General features: G+C 42.3%; 1 protein-coding gene across 1 annotated transcript; it reads left to right on the top strand.

Moving 5' to 3' along the window:
- The first annotated feature begins 992 nt into the window (after window positions 1–992).
- Window positions 993–22058, top strand: xylt2 (xylosyltransferase II). Its single transcript, XM_030057553.1, has 11 exons — window positions 993–1167; window positions 8177–8720; window positions 9890–10065; window positions 14322–14524; window positions 15706–15786; window positions 16125–16341; window positions 16804–16980; window positions 17159–17415; window positions 18094–18289; window positions 18771–19104; window positions 19751–22058. Exons 1-11 carry the CDS (start codon window positions 1036–1038, stop codon window positions 20068–20070), a joined length of 2637 nt encoding a protein of 878 aa, XP_029913413.1. The 5' UTR covers window positions 993–1035; the 3' UTR covers window positions 20071–22058.
- The last annotated feature ends 1259 nt before the right edge of the window (window positions 22059–23317 follow it).

The raw sequence follows: 23317 nt of genomic DNA, 5'->3' as shown, positions 1-23317 counted from the left end.
ACCCAGACCTAGACTACAGGCAGACATTCCTGAGTTGGAGTCACGTTACCATGGAGACGCTGGGGGTGCTGTCCCGTGCTGAGACAAAAGAGCTTCAAATGAAGCATTTTGACTGAGACGAGCCACAGCCGTCCTTGTCTGTTTGTATTTTTAACCAAAGAAGACTCCTAAACACCCGGGATGACTTCCGAAGTGGCAGCTCATGTTGTATCAGTTTTATTTGAAGGACAATACGCGCGCAAATTCATTAAGCGGATGGTTCGGTTCTGATACCTGATTCAAATATTAATGCGCGGACCTAACCAGCGCTTTACAGGCCTGCACAGTGCTACGTTGTTTCAAAATACCATGCCACCTGCAGAACAATATCATTTATTACTCATCCACCATTGATTAAACGCTGCAAAGAGTTGCTTGACATTTGGGATGTTTCCTTTAATACAATTGTGTCATTATGCCGTGGGAGGAACTATATAAAAGCGCTGTTCTAAGTGTAAAGACGTTCAGTTTTTGCCACCTGTGACAGGCCGTAATATTCAACTCAACTTTATTTATATAGCACCTTTCATGCAAACATGCAGCCCAAAGTGTTTCACACTGCCAGAGTAAAAGAACACAAACTTAAAAAAAAAAAAAAAAAAAAAAAAAAACTGGACCAAAAATTACAACAACGAAAACAATAAACTGTTAAAACAAATAAATAGAAGTCAATAAAATAAAATAAACACATACATAAAAAATAAATATGAAAACCAAAGATTAAACTACCAAAGTAAAAGCCAGGCTGAGAAGATCGGTCTTTAGTTTCCTTTTAAAAAATACCAATGATGTCGCCAGCCAGCCGACGTGTAGAAAAAGAAGAAGATGTGGTGTGCTGTAGATATTTCATACAAAAAGCTGAGACTGAGAAAAGCTGAAACATGTTTGCTTTTGGGAGAAACTTTGCTGCAACCTGAGGATGGGCAGCGTCACTGCGTGCGCGCGCGCTGTACAGCATTCGCCTTGCACGCGCTCATGTAAACCGGAGTCGGAAAAATGGTGGCCAGCGCTCGAGTCCAAAAGCTGCTCCGCCGATATAAACTAGCTATTGCCGCCGCATTAACGATTCTGTTGATTCAGGGGCTTGTCGTATGGAGTCTAAGAAGTCTCGAAGAGGGCGAGGCAGAGGTGAGAAACAAGCCCTGTGTTTGTTTTTAACATGACAACAGATTCAGGTGTGTTTAATTCCACAGCTAGCCGTTAGCTCCTAGCTTAGCTCGCCGTGTTATTATAACGTTACTGTTACACTAGCTAACGACGGCAGTTGAGGAATAGCCTCCGCAGATCGCCAAACATTTCAACTCAACCGGACCAGCCCTGATTCGTCTGTCCGCTACTAAAACACTGTCCAGTATAGCCATCAGGATAGGCTATAACGTTACAGTGTTACTGATTCTACATGCTAACAACGCTAAAAATGTGGTTGGATTAGTGAGATGATGTTTCATGTTTCGGTTGCGATTGATTCTGTTTGTACAATCACAGCAGCGAGTGCCAGTATACTTCGTTTTGAGTGACTGTACCGTGGCGTAGTGACGGGCTAAACCCAAGAAAATTGATGATGAACAGACGTAAAAAACATGAGCATCAAACTTAACCCACTGTCTCGGCCAGTAAGCTCAAATTTTAACAAGTGAAGCAAGTTGGGGCGATGTGGAGCGATCTGTTGGCAACTTGGGATTCATACTGAGTGACTGTAAACAGATTATCTTGGTCTCAGCTGGACCACGTTTTAACAGTCTTACACTGCCCAACATCTGTTCTACATATTTTTTTTTTTCGTATTTCAGTTTGCCAGCGGCCTTTCTAAGTCGGTCTGTTGTGTAAGCACGACCCTCACCAAGCTTTGAATCTTACCAATCACATTCACATAGCATAACCCAGGGATCAAGATTAAATAAAGGGTGGCTTACGATGGAGGCAATGCCAGAGAGGCTGTGAACTATTCTTTGAAACATAAGCCAACTCCTCTGTGGGAATCTTCCCATCCTATCTCCCATGCACACCTGGAACATTACCTTGAGGCAGTCCTCCAAACCCTCCCAGTGCTTCTTTAAATGAGGTAATTGGGAGCTGTTAACAGATATGGCCCCTGCATGTCTTTAACATTTTCAGTAATCGTTTTTAGACACATTGATACAGTTGGCACCACAGGAATGTGAAGTGAAATATGAGGTGGGAAGCCTGCTGTCTCTCTGTCATGATGTGACATGTGTGTGGAGAGTGCATAACATTCCCACATACTAATAGGTTGCACACAGCAGATCTGTGCCTGGAGGGTGAGGCAGGCAGCAGAGGGTATGACAGTGGCTCCAGTGGAGCAGCTGGATGGAGGAAGGGAGTTGGAGGAGAGGAATAGAGGGAGTATCATGTATATGTCCTCAGTGCCCAGTGTCCACCAAGAACTGTTGTGGATGGGTTCAGACAGTAGCTTACTATGCCTCATTCTCAGCAAGTGCCCAGCCCTATGCTATTCAGAAATTGTATTTATAATGCCAAAAAATAATTTCCTTTTGACAGATTTCTTGTAAAGAGGAAATACAGTGAGATCTGTCATTACAGGAACTGATGTTCATTATGCCCTCAGTGGCATGCTTCCCCATCAGGTGCATTCCCTAGGAAGCCACATTAGTCATTACTTCAGCCACGACCAGTGTCATTTCATGTTTGTGTTCCATCAGGGAGGTACAAAAAGACAAAATAAGTCAGAGTGACTGGATTCTTCCCTGCTCAGCGGTATCTGTGTTAACTCACATCTGCTCTAATCAGTGGCTGGCTGTGCATGTGTGAACACAGCCACATGCATTATATTAAAGCCCTCACATAGATGAGGGAACGGCTTGTGATGGCATAAGAAGACTGCACACTCTGTTCCTCTGTCATCCTCACATCACCCTCTGCTTGCCCGCTCTCTCCTACAGAGCTGAGTGCTCGCTGCTGCTCCATGCGTCAGTAGATCACGATCCTGATATGCTTTCACTCAGTGCTAATTGGAAAGTAAGGAGGCTGCCCAACTCCCTTTGAATCAATACATTTTTGACATGATGGTGTTAATTAAAAGCTGTGAAAATCTGTGATAAGAAAAATTGAAACCGGGTGATAAGAAAAATTGAAACATTAGGCTTTACTGCACGCTTGTCCTATGTGTGAGAACATCTGCTCGGGCAGCCCAAAAGTTGGGAGCCTTCTTATCAACATTAGCGGACAATAGGCTTAAAAGTCATATTCTTCACACAGCTGTCTAATGTAAGCTCTCTATCGTCAGTGCTGTTTTGGATACCTAGTAAATTGTCTTTTTGCAGCAAAGGAGCTAGCACTGCATTGAATGGTATGTTACTGGGCTCCATCATGCCTCTTACTCTAATGAGCTTTAGAGTGCGACTGACCATCAGTAGCTGACGGTGCTGTATTGGTTGGCAGCTGGCTCACTGGCACTGGATTATCTGGCTCCTTGTCATACCCTGCTGCCCCAGCCACAGCCCCTGTGCTGTTCCTACAGTCTCCAGGCTGTAAGTTTGCCAGCGGCATGTGGCAAGAGAGCCCACATTCTGCCATGTCGTCTGACAGAGGCACAAAGCCCACAGCCCACTCACTGTTATTCTTCCTCTCTTTCCATTGCATATTTTCAAGTCCCTTTTGTATGATCCAATAATCCAGTGTGCCAAGGCTGTGATGTTGTTTGGCCAGAAGAAGTCAAAATGGCTGAAGTCCTGCTTTTTCAATGCCTTCCAATTTTGGAGGCACATTTTTGTATTCCAGTAAGACAGACTCTGTGGTGAGCTGTGGTGGTTTGAGCTGTTTGTCCCCATTACACATGAGGAAAATGCTGTGGGTCAACAGAGGAGACCATATTGCTTTTTAAAGGCCATGTATCACCAGAACAGAGGATGAGAGTGTAATGCCAGAGAAACCAGGGATAAGAATAGCTTTGCATTTAGAACATTGTCAGCTACATTTGTCACAATTGTCAGGCTGCTTGTTTGTGTACCGCAGCCTCAGGACCAGTTCTCTCACAGAGATACATGTTGGCTTATTGATCTGTTTCTCTTCATACTGTTGCTTTGAAATTGAATTGTATATTTGGGACATTGAAATATGATGTTGAAGTAGCCTAGATCAATGACGGGTGTCGGGTGGCCCATGGCGGTACCTCAGATCGATACTTTAGTGCACTGTAATGCCAACACTAAGCCAGTTTAAATCTCAGGTTTAGGCAATTATATACATTTAATCTCTGTATTTTTAATTGTTGGAAAGATAAATTTTACATGTTTTATTGAAGCCCCCTCAAATTTATCGTAGATACACACGGGTCACAAGAGACATTGGATTTGATCTCTCCCCTGCTGTATAGCCTATTTTCTCTAAACTATGACTAAATGATGTATACTCCCTGGATTTAATGTCATTTCCAGGGATGTTGCCACCAAAGATTCTAACTATGGGATTTTATTACTTCAAAGCAGGTATAAGAGGATCATGTCCTGGCATTTTAGGGAGGTGTTTGAGGGCTGTAAAGTATATGAGGATGATTTGATTTTCACTGTTTTCCACATGAAACCATCAGGCCAATCAAAGAGTCATGTCATATAATATTGAGAAATGTTACCACACACCGCAGATTTCCCTCTTATCATGCAGGCCTAGAGCCAAGCCACTATCAATGTTGTGATCTACATCTGTTTTTCAGTTCCGTGTCCATTGTGTTTTATCACACATTCTGTGTTGTGCTTTTGTTAAATGCAGCTCAGTGGTACATTTTACCTCAAAGTTTAATATTTTCCTAGCAATGCAGATGTTTTGTGTACAGTGCTGGTTAGCTAGAGAAACTGGTGACTAGGTATCAGCAAAAATCTATTTTCTGCTCATATTTAGTGTAAGGTAGCAAAATGATGGCACAAAGAGGATGATGAGAGACTACTGTACCTTGTACACTTTTTGGTTCCAACTTATGCATACTCTAAGACCTGATATTTTTTTTTATTAATATTACACTGGAAATCTTCACCACAGTGTTTACATCTCACAAATGTCCACTGCACATTCACTCAGACACACACACATGCACACACACACACACACACACACACACACACACACACACACACACACTTCACTGCTCCATCTCATAACATGAGCTCATTGGTTATGTCATGCATAAACAAAGCAAGAGAGCTGTTTTCATTCTGGATTATGGCTTGCTGCAGCAAAAATGCAAAAGTTTGGTGGAGCTTCACAAAAACAACTAATGATACTGTAGTGTATTTCATAGGAGGGTGGGAGCTCCACCCATTCGACTCACCATTTGCGTCGCTATGGTGAAATCATCACCACTACTCTACAAACATCTACAGCACATCAACAAAACATCATGCTGGGAATTAAGGCTGTGCAGTGAATCGCTGACAACTGAATATTGCTCTTTATCTTTGTAATTAATAATTGGTAATTCAGTGACATTGAAGTGTTTGTTGTTTGTGTATTTACAGTACTTCTGTATGCCCCCACATGGTATATAAAAAATATTTCCATTCTGTGTGACTAATCCAATCCTTAGAATGCTGAACATGTGGCCTTGTGAATGAAATGACAGTTAGGTTGGAGAAGGAAGTAATTCTTATGGGGAAGTAGAAAAAAACATTCAGAAACCACACACAAAAAAGTGATGACAAACAAGATGGAGAAGAATGAACATGCTCAACATTCTGAAGCCTGAACATGAAACTGTTTTAGCTCTTAAAGTGAATCATATTTCATTTGGAGATTGGTCAAAAAATGGAGATTCTGCACAGTGTTTACCATAAGGTTGTGGTTGTCAGCGATTCAGTTGCATGATGTATCTCAATGTATTGCATCCTGAATATTCTGGATTAAATTTGAACTTCTTTCAGAACTTTCAGAAATCAGACCACAACAGTCTGTAATATAAACCTAAACTTTCAGTACAGTATCTGTGTGACCCGTAATTATGTTGCTGCAACGATGCAGAATCTTCTACATCTGCATCGCGATGCATCTTAGAATTGAGAATTTTCCACAAATGTAGTAGCTACATCCCACATAAAGTACTAATTATTTTTTGACTACTGTAACTAAAGCAGACACTAAGATTAGCAAAACAATACTTTCTATCTGATGGTACTTGGAGGAAATGCTCCATAAAGTGTATAACATACTTCTGTTTCTCAAAAACAGAGACAAATACTCAGGATTAATAATCATGAACATATAGCAAAATAATCAGGATCATAATTTTTTCCATAATTGTGCAGCTGCACAGGTAATACAGGGACCAACATCCATGACATTTGTCCCCTCCTAGTCTGGTAAGTACTGTAGGGTCCCTTAGGGAGATGCAAAGTTAAATGTCCCCACTTCTCCTCAGGTAGCCTGAGGCTAGGTGACATTAGCGGCCACTGCTGTATAGTTGAGGTGACAAGATCCATAATTGGGCACCTTTGTGACTGGGTGTAGAGTGGAGACACCCTGGAACTGTCAGGCAGCTGCTGATAAGGCCATTTGACCCCAATTCGGCAGTGATCTCAATGGTCAGCTCAGAATACAGCAGCTCTGCAGACCCCCTGTTGTGTTTCATTTGTAGGTCTCGGCTGCCTGTTCAATCATCACATTTGTTTAGTAACCGTATGCTTATTTAAAGCTCCAATCCTGAGTGGATTTTGCTAGCGGAGCACAGCAGTAGTGCGGAGTATTACAACAACACAAGCGAGAGTTTGTTTTACAAATAACTGGAGGACAGGAACGGAGGGCAATTCCTTTGTGATGTCATTATCAGGAAAAGAAAGTCTTGGCAGGGGACAGAAGACCTCAAAATGTAATCAATGTAATCATGGAGCTACAGCCACTGGTACTGTAATCTCTGCCTCCTGATCAATTACAGCAAGCCTCATAAACTCTGATCTCTGGAAAGGTATAGCAAATCTAATAAACTGCCCAGTGAAAGTTATAAAATTGAAAAATAGCAAGTGAGACTAATATGTATTTTTGGAGCTCAAATGGTTCAAAATTCAAATGAAAAAAACAACAGCTCTTTGCAAAATAAATACCCACTGTAATACACAGACCTTGTGCGATTTTGAATTGGTATCTGTCCACCCCAAAGGTATGGAAACTCACTCACAGATGCAGCTAATTAGATGGACTGCAGTAGGGATATTTGTCAAACTTAACGTTTGTAATGGAAATAAGGCAGTAACATCGTGTGCCACTAGCATATCCATCACATCAGCACTACCTGGTCAACTTCTTCAGTAGAAGTTAACTGATAGTGTTCAACTTCACTCTGTCATCCAGCCTAAAACAACTGTTTAGCCTATTACTGGAGAAACAGAAGAGCTCGGTCTTAAAGCTCAGCACTTGGAAAAAATAATCATCTTCGAGAGTCCAGCTATACCAAGCAGTCCTCTAGTGAGGGTTTTGGCTGCCTTGAAATCTTGCTTTGCAGTTTTTTAGGAAGCATTTTGTTCCATGCATTTATTCCTCTGAGGATTTCTCTGTCTGTTTCATGAGTGCCAGCAAGCACATACTGTACATAAATGCATACAAATCTTTCACCATCCTCCAAGGCTCACACAAAAAGACATTAATACAGTAAGGATTCTGTGTGTCATCCTCAGTATCTGAGGCTTATACCCAGCTTCTCCGTGTGTGTTCATTTCTGTGAACACATGTACCATGTGCAGACCTATGTGTATGCCTCTTTCCTACGGTTTTTGCCATAGGGGGATGACTGAGGTTTGTTCAGGCTGCTACAGTGAATCATTGGCTTCATTATGCATCTTGAGTGTGCACTTTCCCTGGACTCTGTTTCCCAGATTACCTCAACAAAAAGGCAGAGGCTCAGCTAAAAATAACCTAGATCAGAGAACAGGAAAAACAAAACCAAGTAAACACATCCTTCCCTCTGGGGCTCCTTTTGCTGTTGTCTTAGTGGATTTCTTTCTCTATTTTTATGTCATTCTTGGAGTGTGAATCATCCCCTCCTCCCCGCAGATTATTCTTAAGGAATGACTGACAACAAATCTGAAGTTGAAATATATTCTCTCTGTCTCTTCCTCTCTCTGCCTCTCTCTCTCCCCCTCTCTCACGCTCTGTTTCACCCTCTCTTCTCCCTTTTCAGAGAAAGACACGACGGTCTAAGCTGCCTGACCACAACAGCCAGGACCCCAAAAGGGACACAGCACTCTGGGAGAAACAAAATTCCCTGTCAGGGAGGAGCAGGGGCCGATGGAGCACCAGGCTGGAAAGGACAGGGGGCACAGCTGCCAGTGCACTGAGGAGAGGGACAAGCCGCCGAGGAGGAAAGCCCAGCATCAGGGTAAAAAGCCCCCAGGAGCAGGGCATGACGGGAGCCGGAGTGGATGGTGTGGTGCCCCATGACCCATCCAGCAGTCGCAACTTCAGTGAGACCCGAGGTGGCACTGACGGGGTGGCCAAGTTACCTGCTCCTGCCATGCCAGGGGAGCCGGGCAGTGTGGATGGGGCGCACCAAGCCCCCAGCAGCGACTTTGTGCCCAAATGTGACATCATGGGAAAGGACGCACTGTCTGCCCTTCATCGTGCTGGGTCGCAGCAGTGCCGACAGGAGATCGCCAACATTGTGTGCCAACATCAGGCCGGGCAGCTCATGCCGCATACACTGCCTCAATTCTGCCCCCAGCTTGGTGAGAAGCTTTTTACAGTGTTTTTACAGCTGCTTGTTCTCTCATTCTGTCTCTGTTTGTCTATCTTACTGTCTTCATGTCTCACACTCTTTTGATCTTTAAAGTAAGGCATCTTACAGAAAGAATCATTACAGCATCCTCGCACTGCCTCGCAAGGGCCCATAGAATGCCCTGTGATGGGTAAATACTAGAGTATAGGCATTACGCTCTCTGTGTCTGTCTCTGTCCATCTTTCTCTTTGTCGTGCCTTCTTCCGTGCTTGTAGCCCTCTATGTGGAATTGAAGATCAAAGCTGTCAACACATGATTGCTGTTAAAATTGCTTTGTGCTGGCTGAGACATTGTTTTCCCATGGATGTGTGTGTGACACTAAACCCATAGCCATTCCTACCTCCACTTTGATTTTCCACCCTGACACTGCACTGAAAGTTCTAATTATTTTAGATCTCTTCCCTTTTGCTGCTCACCTTCAAATTGCGTCCAGCAGATTACAGGTTTGTGTGCTGTTTAAAGAGCTGAGAGATGGAGGAAAGTTTAATATTTTGTGTGTCTGAGTTTCTAGAGTTGGACAGTACATTAAAATGCTAATCTCAAATGCGATGCTTTTTGAGTTTAGCAAGAGCAGAGACAATTTGTATGTCTTGCCTCCCTGATGTAAACACTTCCATGACGCCATATCGGCAAACCTCCCCACGCACCCTGCCTAACAGCCTCTACAGCTCAGACCACTGTTCATGTGTTGACAGCTTAGATGTGCTGGCAGCCCACCCACCCCCAGATTCTTAATGATTTATTAGACCAGTTTTCACTCACTGATGCATTTTTAATTAAAGTATTTCCATGACCAAATTTTCATGAATATTACATGGAATCTGTGGATCGTTTCCTTGTCTCAGTCCTCTCCTCTCCTCTCTACATTGCCTACCTTCTGTGAATATATAAACCTATTTATCTCTCATCTCAACCATAATTTCAGAGGATGATATTATGTATTTACTTGAGCATCAAAGTTTTTATCGTTTCCTCTGGCAGCTCTGGGTATAATCCAGGCCCTGCTTTAACTCATGTCCACCCCTGGTGTTTTACATCATCTGGCCAACTTATCCCTTCTGTCTTCCATGTGGCTCTCCTTTGTTATTATGTCACTTTCTTTCTTTGCCCCTCCTCCAGGTGTTTCCAATCCGGTTCAGGCTGCTGATGAGCTGGACAATAGCCTGTCCAAGATAGAGAACCCTGTCAGGGTGGCTTTTGTTCTGATGGTTCATGGCCGGGCCGTTAGGCAGCTAAAGCGCCTCATCAAAGCCATATACCACCGTGACCATTACTACTACATCCATGTTGATAAGGTAAGCTCTAAAAGGAGGAAATAGAGCTTTGACCGCTGTGCACTGTCCCTCTTGTATTTTCACATTTTCACATCCCATCACATTTGGCCTCACTTTCTTGTCCACTAATAATTACAGAAATATTACTGGGAGATATTCTTTTACCCATTAGAACCGATCCTTTAATGTGCACCAGAGTCAGCCTTGGTCTCGGAGCCGAGATTAGAGCCTTAAGAGTTACATCTACAACAGGTTGTTCAAGAAACAGTGGCTTTACAGTATTTTTTTAATTTTTTTTATGCTAAGTATAGAGCGGTTTTGTTGACACATGGGCTTGGAACAGTGTGTGCTGAGCTCACAAATGTTTTTACAGGCTGGGTTTTCTTTTATTATGAAGGTTAAATTTATCCCATGGGTCTCACACTGTGATAATGGGGATTAGCTGGGATAGAGGAGTTTGTGTGGTTATTCATAGGGGTTGGACTTAGTGGAGGAAAGGTCTTCAGGGTCCAGCTAAAACACAAAGACAAATGTTTGGCGGGTGATACTGAGGTAGAGGTGTGTGTAGCACAGAGACAAAAACCAATAGAGAAACAGGTGATTGTTGCCAGTGCACCTATATACCGGAAAGGTTTATTCAGCCATGGGGAGTTGGCTCATACAGTTGCCAAGGGGCTATGGAGAGGATTGGTGGAAGCATGAAGTCTGGAAAGGAAGGCAGTGATGAATGAGAAGTCAGTAGGACAGCCACCACAAACGCCATCTTAGACACCCCAGCCAAGCTAACCTAATCTGTCTCTGAGGGAAGGAACTGTGTGAGAGATGGGGCTGTAAAGCAGGTCAGGTTGTACCGGAATCAGTCCCACTGTCTGTTTTCTGCTGAGCAGCCAACTTAAAGAGCTTAGTTTTTAGTCTGTCATTGTCTAGCTCTTTTCCTACGCCTGACTTGTTTCTCAACATAACCAGAGTATCTGTGGAATCTTACAAAGTCTTTAAAATAAATTAGCTAAATATGAAGATGAGCAGTTGCTTATTTCATATAAGCAACATGGATTTGTTTACATTGATAATCTCACTCTTACAGACATAGAGGTGTTAGATGTCATTGACTATGCTAAATACATTTATTTCTTTCAAAAGAGTTAGTAAGGCCGTGTTTTCACCAAAATTCCCAAATCTTTTAGCCCCAGGGACTACTATTCAAGGAACTAACAGGTTCCTTCTGCTGGTTGTTGTCTGCCTTTCCACTGCTCTCTGAAGATGAGGCAAATTGGTCTGCTGCTGTATGAAAAGGCAATTGCTGTTATCACATCATTTTTTACACTGGCGAGGCATCAGGCTATTTAACCCATTTTAACCTCGCTAGTTGACAGATTACATCAGCCTTGGACACTTTTTACAGTGTTTTTCTCCTGTGAGCAGCTCTCCGTCATCCTGTCTCCTCCAGCTGCTGCTGTGGTGTGGCCACTGTGAGGAGACAGTTTTCCCATCAGTGGCAGCAAATAGACGTCAGTATTAGGTCAGTAATCAGCAGTGCTCAGTAATGCTCAATTAGGCCTACACTTTGTCGTCACTCCATCTGTCACGTGATTTCTTCTGTAACTCCATGTTGATGTGTCAAAGCACAATGAACAAAAAACAGGTTTTCAGCCACAGAAAACTGCCAGTTGAAATAAAATGCTGCATGTAATAGACCAGTAAGAAATGTTCAGTGCTGCAAGCCACCCCCAAAGTTTATGTACTTTTGGACAGTACTAATGAGCAGGGACTTTTGGGGGGGTAAAAATATGTCCCTATAATTTATTTTACAAATTGGTGTCTGCAATGGAAACACAGACAGCTCCTCAGAAAGTTCCTTGTTCCTGGGGAGAGTTCCTGGGCTCAAAACATGGCTTAAGTTTTACTTTTTAATGTTTAGATACATATATTCGGGTCTCAGTGCAGCAGGACTAATAGGATGCTTCCTTCCTGTTTCAGGTAACCGTGACAACTACTACACCCATTGGCACATCATTTACAGAATTCCCAGCTCAATACAGGATAGTGATCATTTAATATTTAGACTAGCTAGTAGGGCTGTAGTCAACCAATGAAAATCTTGGTCAACTAAAGTCCTGAAATTTCGACCAAAAGTCGACTAATCGGGGGGCGGCAGGAATACAAAAAAAAATAAATAAAAGTTACTCTTTTTAGATTAATTATCTGGGAAGTAGCCTACCTGGTAGTCTTGTCCGCCTAAATGAATTCTAAACATAAACAACTAGTATTTGCAGTATATTAAATCATTTTGACCGAATTATTTTGCCCTGAATGACACACTCGAGTCGGTCGGCTCTGACAGCTTTGTATCACGTGCACCTACGCAATAACATAGCCTATGATTTCCGAAAATAGTACTATGTCAAGCTGCCGTCGTTGCAGGTGTGTGCACCTGCAGTTATAAAACAATAATTAGACTAAAACTTTGAAATATGCCAATTCTGATATGTTTATACTCCAAACTGACGGAGCAACCTAACGCAGACATGTTAGCTTACCGTTTTTAGGTGATATGCCATGTTGGTCGTTGAGCTGTGATACGCAAACTGTTGTTAGCAAAGTTTGCATTCGACTTTTTTTCCATCTATTTTGGTAAAATGCTGCCACACTGACGACGTCTTTGACATGGTAGAGGACTAAATGTTCATTAAACGTTCTTAATTAAGCAGCAGCAGAAAACCAGGCCAATTTTTTCTTCAATTCAGAACATGCAGGCTTACCTATCTGTCTCCGCCAGTGGGTTGGGCTAATCCAAAATTGTGAAAACAAGGGGGGTGTTCTGAAGACAGACTGTTACCTGTGAAACAGGCTGTTCTGACTTAGTGCTTTACTCCTGATAAAATTAACACGGCAAATAATCGGCCAATCAGATTTTGGTCGACCAAGAACGTATCGACCAATAAATCGACCAGTTGACTAACAGACTATAGCCCTACTAGCTAGCAAGCTAACTTTCTGATTAAGTAAGAATAATGCTACACACACCAGCTTTGGTATGAAATTCTTTCTCTAATTTAACTTTTCTCCACCGATCAAATACTTCTCCAAAAATAATACGGTGATTCCTTGTCACGCAAAATTATGAACAGGCTTTCCTATCTTTGCTCTGTAGTAGTCGGTTGTGTTTCATACTTCTGCTAGCAAGGTGAATGAGTGATCAGAAAAGAAAAGCAACCTGAAGTAGTGTACAGGGCATCAGCTCTGTGCTCATGGTGTGCTCATATGTCCTCCTGCACATGCTTGAAAATCATGTGATAAGCGTTTTTTGGTGTCATCGTGGTGACTGACTTTGCTCACTTGTGCTACTAATGGCCAAAATCCCCATGGTTCATCCCTAAAATGTGTACAGAGACATTTAAATACAGTTACAGATGTAATTTTTCTACCATGCATTGAGTTTTCAGTGTACTGTATGTATGACTTTTTAACATGTTTAGTAGCACAATATGCAAAGTAAGTTTTGTTTTGTTTTGTTTTGTTGCCAGGTTTTCATAACTGGATTCCATGTCCTTTAACAATACATTTTCTGATAGCCTTTTTCTATGCTGCCCCTGTATCCAGCCAGATCTACAGATCTTTGATTAGCTGTGAATAAACAAAAATGGGTTGCCAGATGTTTCTTTATTTTATTTATTTAAACTGGTTTCAATACCAGATTCAGGTAGCATTTAAAAAAAGGTCTTAAAATGTCTTAAATGTGTCTCTCTGAAACCTGGAGATAGAGGACAATACTCGTGCTTGCTCTGTCACTGCTCTCTCTAACCACTTTAATGTATCTTGGCATAAATCCTGACAGCTGTTTGGCTCTATGACATTTAGTATTACTTTTTCAACTCATCCTTTTTCCCCTTCCTAATATTTAATCTCTGCTTGACAGTTTTCTCCAGAGTAGCCTCTAAGCTTACTTACTCTTATTCCATAGTTATGTGTTGCTGTCAAAATACCTATTGCTATTTCAGTGAAGGAAATACAGTTTTTGAACTTACCACATGACAAAAAACTATTTTCTCTCATCACACTGACCCACATTACAAATAAATGTGCCAGGTGGCTGTTATTCTTGCTCAGATCACATTCTGTTTCAACATGAGCCAGCTTGGTTTGGCTGTCTTTACACTGTGGCAGCAGCAGATCTGGGAGATGCAGAGACCATTTTACAGCTAAAACTACATGACGATTTGTTTTGCAAAAACACAGTTTTCACTCACTTAATCGTCTGACCCTTTGATCTCTGCCAGCGGTCCAGCTATATGCATCGGGAAGTCCTGCAGATAGCCCAGCAGTACCCAAATGTGCGTGCCACGCCCTGGCGCATGGTGACCATCTGGGGCGGTGCCAGCCTACTGAAGGCTTACCTACGCAGCATGCAGGACCTGCTCTCCATGCTGGACTGGAAGTGGGACTTTTTCATCAACCTCAGCGCTACAGACTTCCCCACCAGGTTGGTTGGCACTGAAAACCAGAAGACTCAGTGGTCTCACATGATGAAATTTAATCCTAAAGATTTTCTTAGTTGGGAAAGCATTTCTGTAATAACCTCCCAAGTTGACAACATCGCTGTCAAATTAACTATCCAATCAACTATCAACTGTGTATCCTTATACTCACTACAATATAACCTTTGTTGTATTACATGTTATATGCGCTGTTGGGTAGTGGATTGATTAGTGTAGCTTAGACATAATAGGTGAATTATATTTGGATACAGTCACCTATTTTCAGTTATTTTTTGTGATGCTTTTTAGTGCTGTGAGTCGAAGTTGCAAGGGCTTACACAACTTTCTAGTTTGAGTTGATTAGTTCTGAGTTGTCTCATTGTCATTGGTGGTTTTGTCTTTTAGTACTGTGTTGGGATTTTAATCACTCACAGTGACTTTGACTTGTACAGCAACATGATGAAACAGGGCCACAGTATTTGCCAGATCAAAAGCTTTGTCTGGTAGCAGCACTAAATGGACTGTTTTGGCCACTGCGGCACTGAGGCTGCACTAAATTGTTCTGGCTGGATTTCTGGTGCTGCTCTGAGCCCCTGTCAGTGCAATTGCCAATCCTCCTGAATTGTCCCAAGGGGGAATAACATGAGACTGCTGGGGTACACACATCTCCCAAATCCTGCTAGAGTAGCTAATTTTACTCAGAGGTGCATTACATACCAAAACACACACATCCAACACCACACTCCAGTAGGGCTGCACAAATAATCAAAATGTTATCGAAATCACAATATGACCAAGTGCATTATCCAAATCGCAAGAGTTGCAGTTTTTTTGATAAAGGTAAAATGTGTGCTAAAATACCTTTTTAAATAAAGTACGAACCCCAGTAAAATCATTTTCAGTGAAAATTAAATATATGATGCAGAAATGATCATTCCTGCTAAAATCGTGAATCATATTGCAATCTCAGTATCTGTATTGTTAAATGGAGTATGATTTTTTTTTACCATATTGTTCAGCCTTACACTCTCGCCAGAAATTTATTTCTGAACTAGTTGTCTGGCATTTTTCCTGATTCTTGCTTAGCCTTCCTCCTCTTTTTTTCAGTTTTCTCACCCTGGGGATTTCCCAGTTTGGAATCAATAAAGTAAATCTATCTATCTATCTCTCTAACTGTCTCCTACAGGACCAATGACGAACTGGTGGCATTCTTGTCTCACCACAGAGACAAGAATTTTCTCAAGTCCCATGGGAGAGAGAATGCCAGGTGAGGATATTAACTGCAACTACAAGGGAATTACAATGCAAAGGATTCAGCATTTTGCTAAATCCCGTGCATGATTTGTAGCTTTAACTGCTGTTGTCATGAAGTTTAAGCCTAAGTTATGCTTTAAATGTTTTTGAGATTCTGTACAATTCTCCTCTGGTTATCAGGACACAGGCAGAAAATGAAATAAACTGATCTCTTTGAGCTGTGTTGTTGCTACTGTGTACAAGACAGTTTACAAGGAAACAATATTTGCTTGATTATTCACTTTGATTATTGTCTTACATGATATCAGTTCCAACATTGCCCATTTTCTTATTGTGTGTATTGTGTTCCAGATTTATTAAGAAGCAGGGCCTTGACCGTCTCTTCCATGAGTGTGACAACCACATGTGGCGTCTAGGCGAACGCAACATCCCGGAGGGTCTGGAGGTCTCCGGGGGCTCTGATTGGTTCTCGCTTACCCGCCGCTTTGTAGAATACGTAATCAAGTCCCAGGATGAGCTGGTGTTAGGGCTGAAGCAGTTCTATACTTACGCTCTGCTCCCAGCTGAGGTAAGTAAGCCCTCTTGAGAGGAGGTACATTTATCTCCTGTAGTTGAGACAGACAGCTTGGTATACAAGTCTGTCTCAGGCTCTACCTCCCCCGTCAGGGGAGAATGTTGCAGCAAAGACATTGTAATACTTAAAGCTTTCCGTTGCCCTACTGCTGCAGAGGTGCCAGACTGAAGGAGGGTCCCACTGAGTTCACCTGAGAGTTTGTCTTTCTGTGTGGTTAGTGTCTCAGTGGAGGTAGAGTGATTTGTTTGGTGTTGCCTGGTGCTCTTTTAGATGCAACCTCTTGGAATTTGGAGTCAGTGGGTTGAACCTTTTTCAGACTTACCTGTGTGGGTGTTGACATTTTGCAGTCACAGTTTACAGTTAATTTGCTTTCACACAATATACCTTTTGTGTTATTGTAGTGATAATATGTAATGTATTTTCTTGTATGCTCTGCCTGTCTCTCCTTTCTCCCAGTCCTTCTTTCACACGGTGCTAGGGAACAGCCACATGTGTGACACTCTGGTTGACAATAACCTGCGTGTCACCAACTGGAATCGCAAATTGGGCTGTAAGTGCCAGTACAAGCACATTGTTGACTGGTGTGGCTGCTCTCCCAATGATTTCAAACCTCAAGACCTTATCCGGATTCAGGTAAGTCGGCCAGGTGGGGGCAGTATACAACTGTATTTCACTAATGACTGCTTTTGTTTGATTTGGAAAGAAAATGCTCCTCAAAGTGCTAAGTTATCATCCCTTGTGAATCTAGTAGTGTTCCAGTTTTTCACAATTTAACACTCACACTCAATGTGCTCTCTCTTCCCATCCACAGCAACTGACCCGTCCAACATTCTTTGCTCGAAAGTTTGAGTCAACAGTGAACCAGGAAGCCATAGACATCCTGGACACCCACCTGTATGGCCACTACGCCCCGGGCACCGTAGCCATCAAGGCCTACTGGGAGAGCCTGTATGAACATTTAGACGGGTTGGGCTCCCTCAGTGACGTGGCCCTGACTGCTTATACCTCTTTCTTTCGCCTGGGCCTCAAGACTCTGGAGACAACACAGAGCAACCTGGAGGCCTGCAGGTGAGTTTACACAAGTATTTTTATACTGTGATTTAGTGGTGAGAGGTACATCGGTACATATCATACACTGGTAGAAATGTATATGTCGGTAGGGATTTAGCATGACGGTTTCGACCACGATTAAGCATTAAATTGAAACAGGGGCGGGCCACTACACCCTATATGCTGCCAATCAGTGTTTCTAGTTGTAAAAACATCAAAAACATGGGAGCAGGACAGACATGGATGTACACTACACATTGACTGGGTGGTGTAGGCAACTGTGAGGTGGGAATTGTAGTTTTGACATTTTTATAAGACATGGCATTTATTTATTTACATTTTATCATAACATTTGCCTTGATGTTCTAAATAATAAGTAAATAAATAATAAGACTGAATGCTTTTAAGTGATAGCTAATGTTTTATTTGCTAAGTATTTAGTTGGACAGTTTACACTGTCTATCAAACTCATTTTCAATTGTATGACCAATGCAGTGATTACACTGTGACAAATGCCATTACCATCCAACATTCCAAAAATATCTTGGCTTAGAATTTTGGCTGCACCACCCATCACTATTGTAACAGATAGGACAGTGGGCAGGGAAGGTTTTGTTTTGTTTTTTTTTGCACAATGTAGGATGATGGCAAGATATGACTGTTGATCTTTTTTGTGTGATTTTTCCCTCACTGCAGGTTTGAGCCAATAGGCTACCCTTTATCAGTGCATCTGTACTTTTATGATGACCGTTTCCAGGGATACCTGGTACGCCAGGAAGTTCAGTCCCTGGGGTCAAAGGTCAGGGAGACGGTGGAGATGTGGGCAGTGCCTCAGGCCACCCTGGTCCTAGAGACCAACCTTAAGGAGTTTGAGAGACTCAAGAACCTGGAAGTAAGAGCACTGTGAACAACATTTTTTTTCTTTGTTCTTGTCATTGTTCTTGTGTTAGAGAAGATCAAGGGCTGGGTGGTGTGCGTCAGAGGCCTGAAGCACACTCTTCATTGGAGTATAAGTTGCTGCATCAGACAAATTTTAAAGATTAATGTACCCTAATAAAACTGCTGAGGAACACTGTTAGATTTTAAACTTGATATGTTAAAACTGATGTGATATAATAAGGGCTTGATCCAGTCAAAACTTCAGTGTTTAATTGGTACAAGAAATGACAGGCATGCTGTTCAGCGTAACAGTGGCAAGAAGATAAGTGCAAAAAGAGTTAACATATTTATTAAGTTTGTTCAAATGAAATGTGAAAATTCAAAGACTGATAAAGAATGTGAAGCATTGTCTAGCTATATTTTATTGAGTAGATCAGAGTATTTCTGGACTGTAGTCTTAAGGCTATGATTCTTTGTGTCTGTTGCCCTGACAGATCGGTACAGAGTGGGATCCAAAGGAAAGAATCTTTAGGAACTTTGGCGGGGTGATCGGTCCTCTGGATGAACCACTGGCTGTGCAGAAGTGGGCCCGTGGGCCCAACCTCACTGCCACTGTTGTGTGGATCGACCCCGCTCAGGTGGTAGCAGCATCCTATGACATCACTGTGGATGTGGATGCAGAGTATACCCAGTACAAACCTCCATTACAGCGCCCCCTGCGGCCTGGAACTTGGACAGTACGGGTGTTAAGGCAGTGGGAGAACGTGGCGGAAGTCCGCTTCCTTGTCATGCCCTTGGCATTTAAGGGAAAGGAGCCACTACACAAAGGTGAGGCATAGATTTAGAGAATTCAGTTCTACAAATTTTACTTACAGTTAAGGCTGGGCAGTGAATTATCACAATATACTTTTCCACAATATCATTATAAAAATTGTTCAATAAAGTGTCAGCCTAATTATATTCCATGATTGATAGATAAATAGCCAATCATGTAGCAGCTGGCAAGAACAGACAACAGGTGCATAAGTGACACGCAAACAGCTAATCTTGTGACATAATCTTGTGAAATTTCTGGTTGCTTGCTATGTCACAATGGAGGAGACACATCACACACATGAACTGCAAGTGGCATTGTAAAGTAACATAAAGGACATCAGTATAATGAACCAGAACATTCCTAACATTTCCTGAGATTTCACTCAGAGAAAAAAAAGTAGCCTTTCTGACATCATAATTGTTGGAGATATATATATATATATTACTGATATTGACTGATATAATCAGTTTTAACCTGAAATCAATTTTGCTATGTTGCCGAGCCCTACTTGTAGTAAAAGTAAATTTGAATTTTAGATACATCTTCTTAGAATAGGCAAATATGTTTTGTTCTTAAGCAATGAATGACACCTGAAAATGTCTTCCCCTTGTGATTTCTCTCTCCAAATATCCCTCCCCTTGCTGACAACTCCAAAAGAGGACAGCTGGCTCCATGCAGGTCCTCCAGGTAACCAGTACTTGGAGCAGAGCTTCCAGCAGCTGAGCTCGGTGCTGAAGCTGCCTCCCCAGGAGCCCGCCATGCAGGAAGCCCAGCGCAGGGCCCAGCTGGTGGGCAAGTCCCTGGAGGCCTGGGTCGACAGCAGCATGGGGGCCTTCTGGGTGACAGGGGACCTGTGTGGCATGCAGACCTCCTCCTGCCCAGCCTTGGGACCCTGCAGTAAATCCTCCTGGAGCTCTCTGTCCCCAGATCCCAAGTCTGAACTGGGGCCTGTCAAAAGTGATGGGCGTATCAGGTAGCCCCAAGAGAGGAGACTCAGGACTTCAACACACAGAGGAAGATGGAGGAAGAGCTCTGGGAGAACCTGTGTGAACGTGACGTTGCCTCCAAGCTCAGCTCCGAGCCCAAGGGCGCATAAACAACAAGGCATCTTCCTGCGCTGAAGAGTCAATGCTCTCTCAGTGAAGTGGCAATATGGACTCCAGAGAGGAGAAAGTCTGCTGGAAATTTGCACATACAAGACTGCAAGAGCAAAAACTTGTGGCATTTTGAAATGTTACTCAAAGGTTACATAGATGCCTGATAAATTGTTATGTTTTCAGTCAGGGTCTGTCTAGGTTGGACTTTGAAAATAACCCTCTGCACATGTTTGAACTCTGAACACAGTGTCAATTTCTTATACTTTATGGAATCATAAAGCAGTTGTCAGTCTAACAACAGGCTCCTTGCTGTGTTCCAACTTCATTTCAGAGGGGAATGGAACTTCTGAACCATAATATTATGCTTATTTTGAAGCATCATTAAGCGAGCATCAGGAGCAGAGGGATGAAGTGCACTTTACTGTAAGACTATAATGTTACACAGAGGTCACTTGGTTGCTAAGTGAGGAGGAGAAGTTGAAGAGTCACGGATAAGGTCTTGTCACTTGTCAGGTGACACCCTTACCCTTTCACTTTGCGGTAGGTCTTTAAAGAGCTGCTCTAAGGTGTACACGTGCAGCATCACTCACTATTGCACAGACACATCAGTGAATACATAGACTTTGTAACCTGGATTTAGGAACAATTAAGGAATTAGTCTCGTCTTGTCCAAAAACAGAGTTGGTTTAGAGGTTCAGTGTCTTCTTTTGTTATTAGTTCAATTTACTGTGACTTTGTTTTTTGTTTTGTTTTGTTTTGGGGTTTTTTGAATGTGATTTTTTTATGTTTTGGTTGTTAGTTTCTTGAACTGGCTGTAAGGCAGTTAATTGTCTTTGATGTCCATTTTTGCAGACAAAGCAACTTGGAGCTGTTTGTCTGGTCAGAGGAAATGTCTAGATTGTTGTAGCGCGAGGACTGCAGACAGTATGGGTGTATTCAAAATTCGTAGTCTTTTGTAAGCTGCCCTTTGACTTCAGAATTATACAAACTAAAAGGCTGTGGCAAAAGCTAAAGAAAAATTGGATGGACTGCAAATGCAAGGCTTTTATAATGCAGTCTTGTTTGGACGTCATATACCTCCTCTGTATCAGTTTATATGCAGTATTGTCACTCCTGTGTGTTTGTACACTACGTTTACCACAGTGAATTCCTCGTGTCACCTACCAGTCAGTTATTGTTCACAAGCATTTCTTAGGATGCATTTCATTTGAAGTCCACCAACCAAATGGTCAACATCATATGTTTGGGTTTTTTCAGCCTGATCAAGGAAATCTAAGCTGCCTTTAATTTAGTTGGTAAGAAGATATTGTTTACCATAGAATAATAGTTTCAAGAGATGTGCAATTGTTGCCTTTTTAGACAACGATGAGCCCCGTTTTCTGTATCACAGTTTGCAATGTCATTTTTTTAAACCTAGTTTTATGTGTTGTTTTGTTCTGAATAGTCTGCCGCTATGAGTTTTCAAGTGACCTTGTTTACCTTGCACAGCACAATTGCTTCAGTGAAGCCCCAGTTTTATCAAAACACGAAAGCAGAGAGGTTGGTGTAAAAGATATTTTTCTATACAGATGGAAGGGAAATATTTGTCTGTTCATCTCCACCACTCTGTTGCACCGTTAAGAACTACTGTCTGTTGTATCTGGCAAAAATCTTCCATTCATCCTGTGTCATTTGGTACAGATATTCTCTTGGGAGGGTGGGAGGTTAAGGTTTCCGTCCCCGCTGCTGTAATGACCAGCAGTGGCCTGATTGGTGAGTCATCATGGGCTCTGTGTCTCTGATCTGTGAGTAGAGAACTGTAGCCTCTGGAAAAGCTCATATGACAGGCATCTTCACTGATTGCTCAATAAAAAAAAAACTCAATCGTTTTTTTGTCGTGGTGTATTTCATTATGATCTCCTTGCATGACTATCAAATACATTATTTGACTGTCTTTGTAGCTGTTATCGTGTAAGTATTCTCTTTGCCTCATTGATGGATGCTGATTTTATAGTTGACATGGATTTACTTTTTTTAAGCTTGTTCCCTCAGTAGTTTTGTTCATACACGGGAGGAAAGGGGGTCTAAATGCAGTTTGTTGGGGAGGGGCGCTCTCCAGGGTGCTGAACACGTCCGTGTCACGGTGGGCATGCCTGACATGATTTCATATCATAAATACTTCACATTTCCGTGTTTGTCTCTAACAGGATGCCCTTCTTTTAAATATTTATTCACTTTCTGATGTAACTCCAGTCTAAAGGTAATTTTAATTCTTGCTCGGGATTTATTCCTCCCCAGAGCAGGGAGGGGGCGGTGGTGAAGAGTGGCAGGGAGGGGAGACGCGGAACGGGGCAGAGAAAGTTGTACGACGCGCTGAAACGCTTCTTTTAAGGACAAGCTCGCTATATTTTGGCCAGAAAATATTTTTTAGGGAAAGATGAACGGGATGGAGTGTATCACTGAGAAAGAGACCCAGGGAGAGATAAAGATGGTTTCCTCGGACAGCGCCTACGGGTCATCTGCGGTGGACACGGACACAGAGGACGGACACACACCCACATCGACCACTTTCCCCTATAATGAAGAGCTTATGCACAAGGTGATTTGTTTTGTACTGCTTTTGGGGAGAATTATTGGGATACATTTAAAAACCGCCAAAGAGACAAAACTGACCATAAAGTGTCAACAAAGCTGTGAAAGTGAGAGGAAAGTAACTGTTCAAATACTCGGGTCAGAAAACTATTTTTTACAAGCAACCACGCAGAAAAAGAACATTAATTCTTAATTTATTTTGACTTTACTCTGATTAAAGGTTGTCACTTCCCATCCTTTTTTTCCCCTCTAAAATCAGGCAAAGTGGTACATTTTAGCTGCTCGCGGTGTGCCTCCTATATATCATGTGATTAGTGGTATAATCTGTCAAAATGCCAAGTGTCAGTCCTTAACCGAGGCCCTGCACATCTGAATGAATCTCAGCAGGATTTCCTAAGCTTTTAGACTGTGTTAAATCTCCCTCTTTTCTATCTGCTATAGTGGGGAGAAAATGTCAAGGTGCTGAAGCTCCAGAGGACCTTTCTGCTTCCCTTGTGCATAAAGAAACAGATGCATAAGCTACTGTAAAATGATGTGCCAAACAACTGTGAGAGAA

Source organism: Myripristis murdjan, chromosome 8, assembly GCF_902150065.1.
Source record: "Myripristis murdjan chromosome 8, fMyrMur1.1, whole genome shotgun sequence".
Taxonomy (NCBI): domain Eukaryota; kingdom Metazoa; phylum Chordata; class Actinopteri; order Holocentriformes; family Holocentridae; genus Myripristis; species Myripristis murdjan.
Note: the sequence above shows the minus strand (reverse complement) of the source record. Positions and strands in the feature narration are given on the sequence as shown.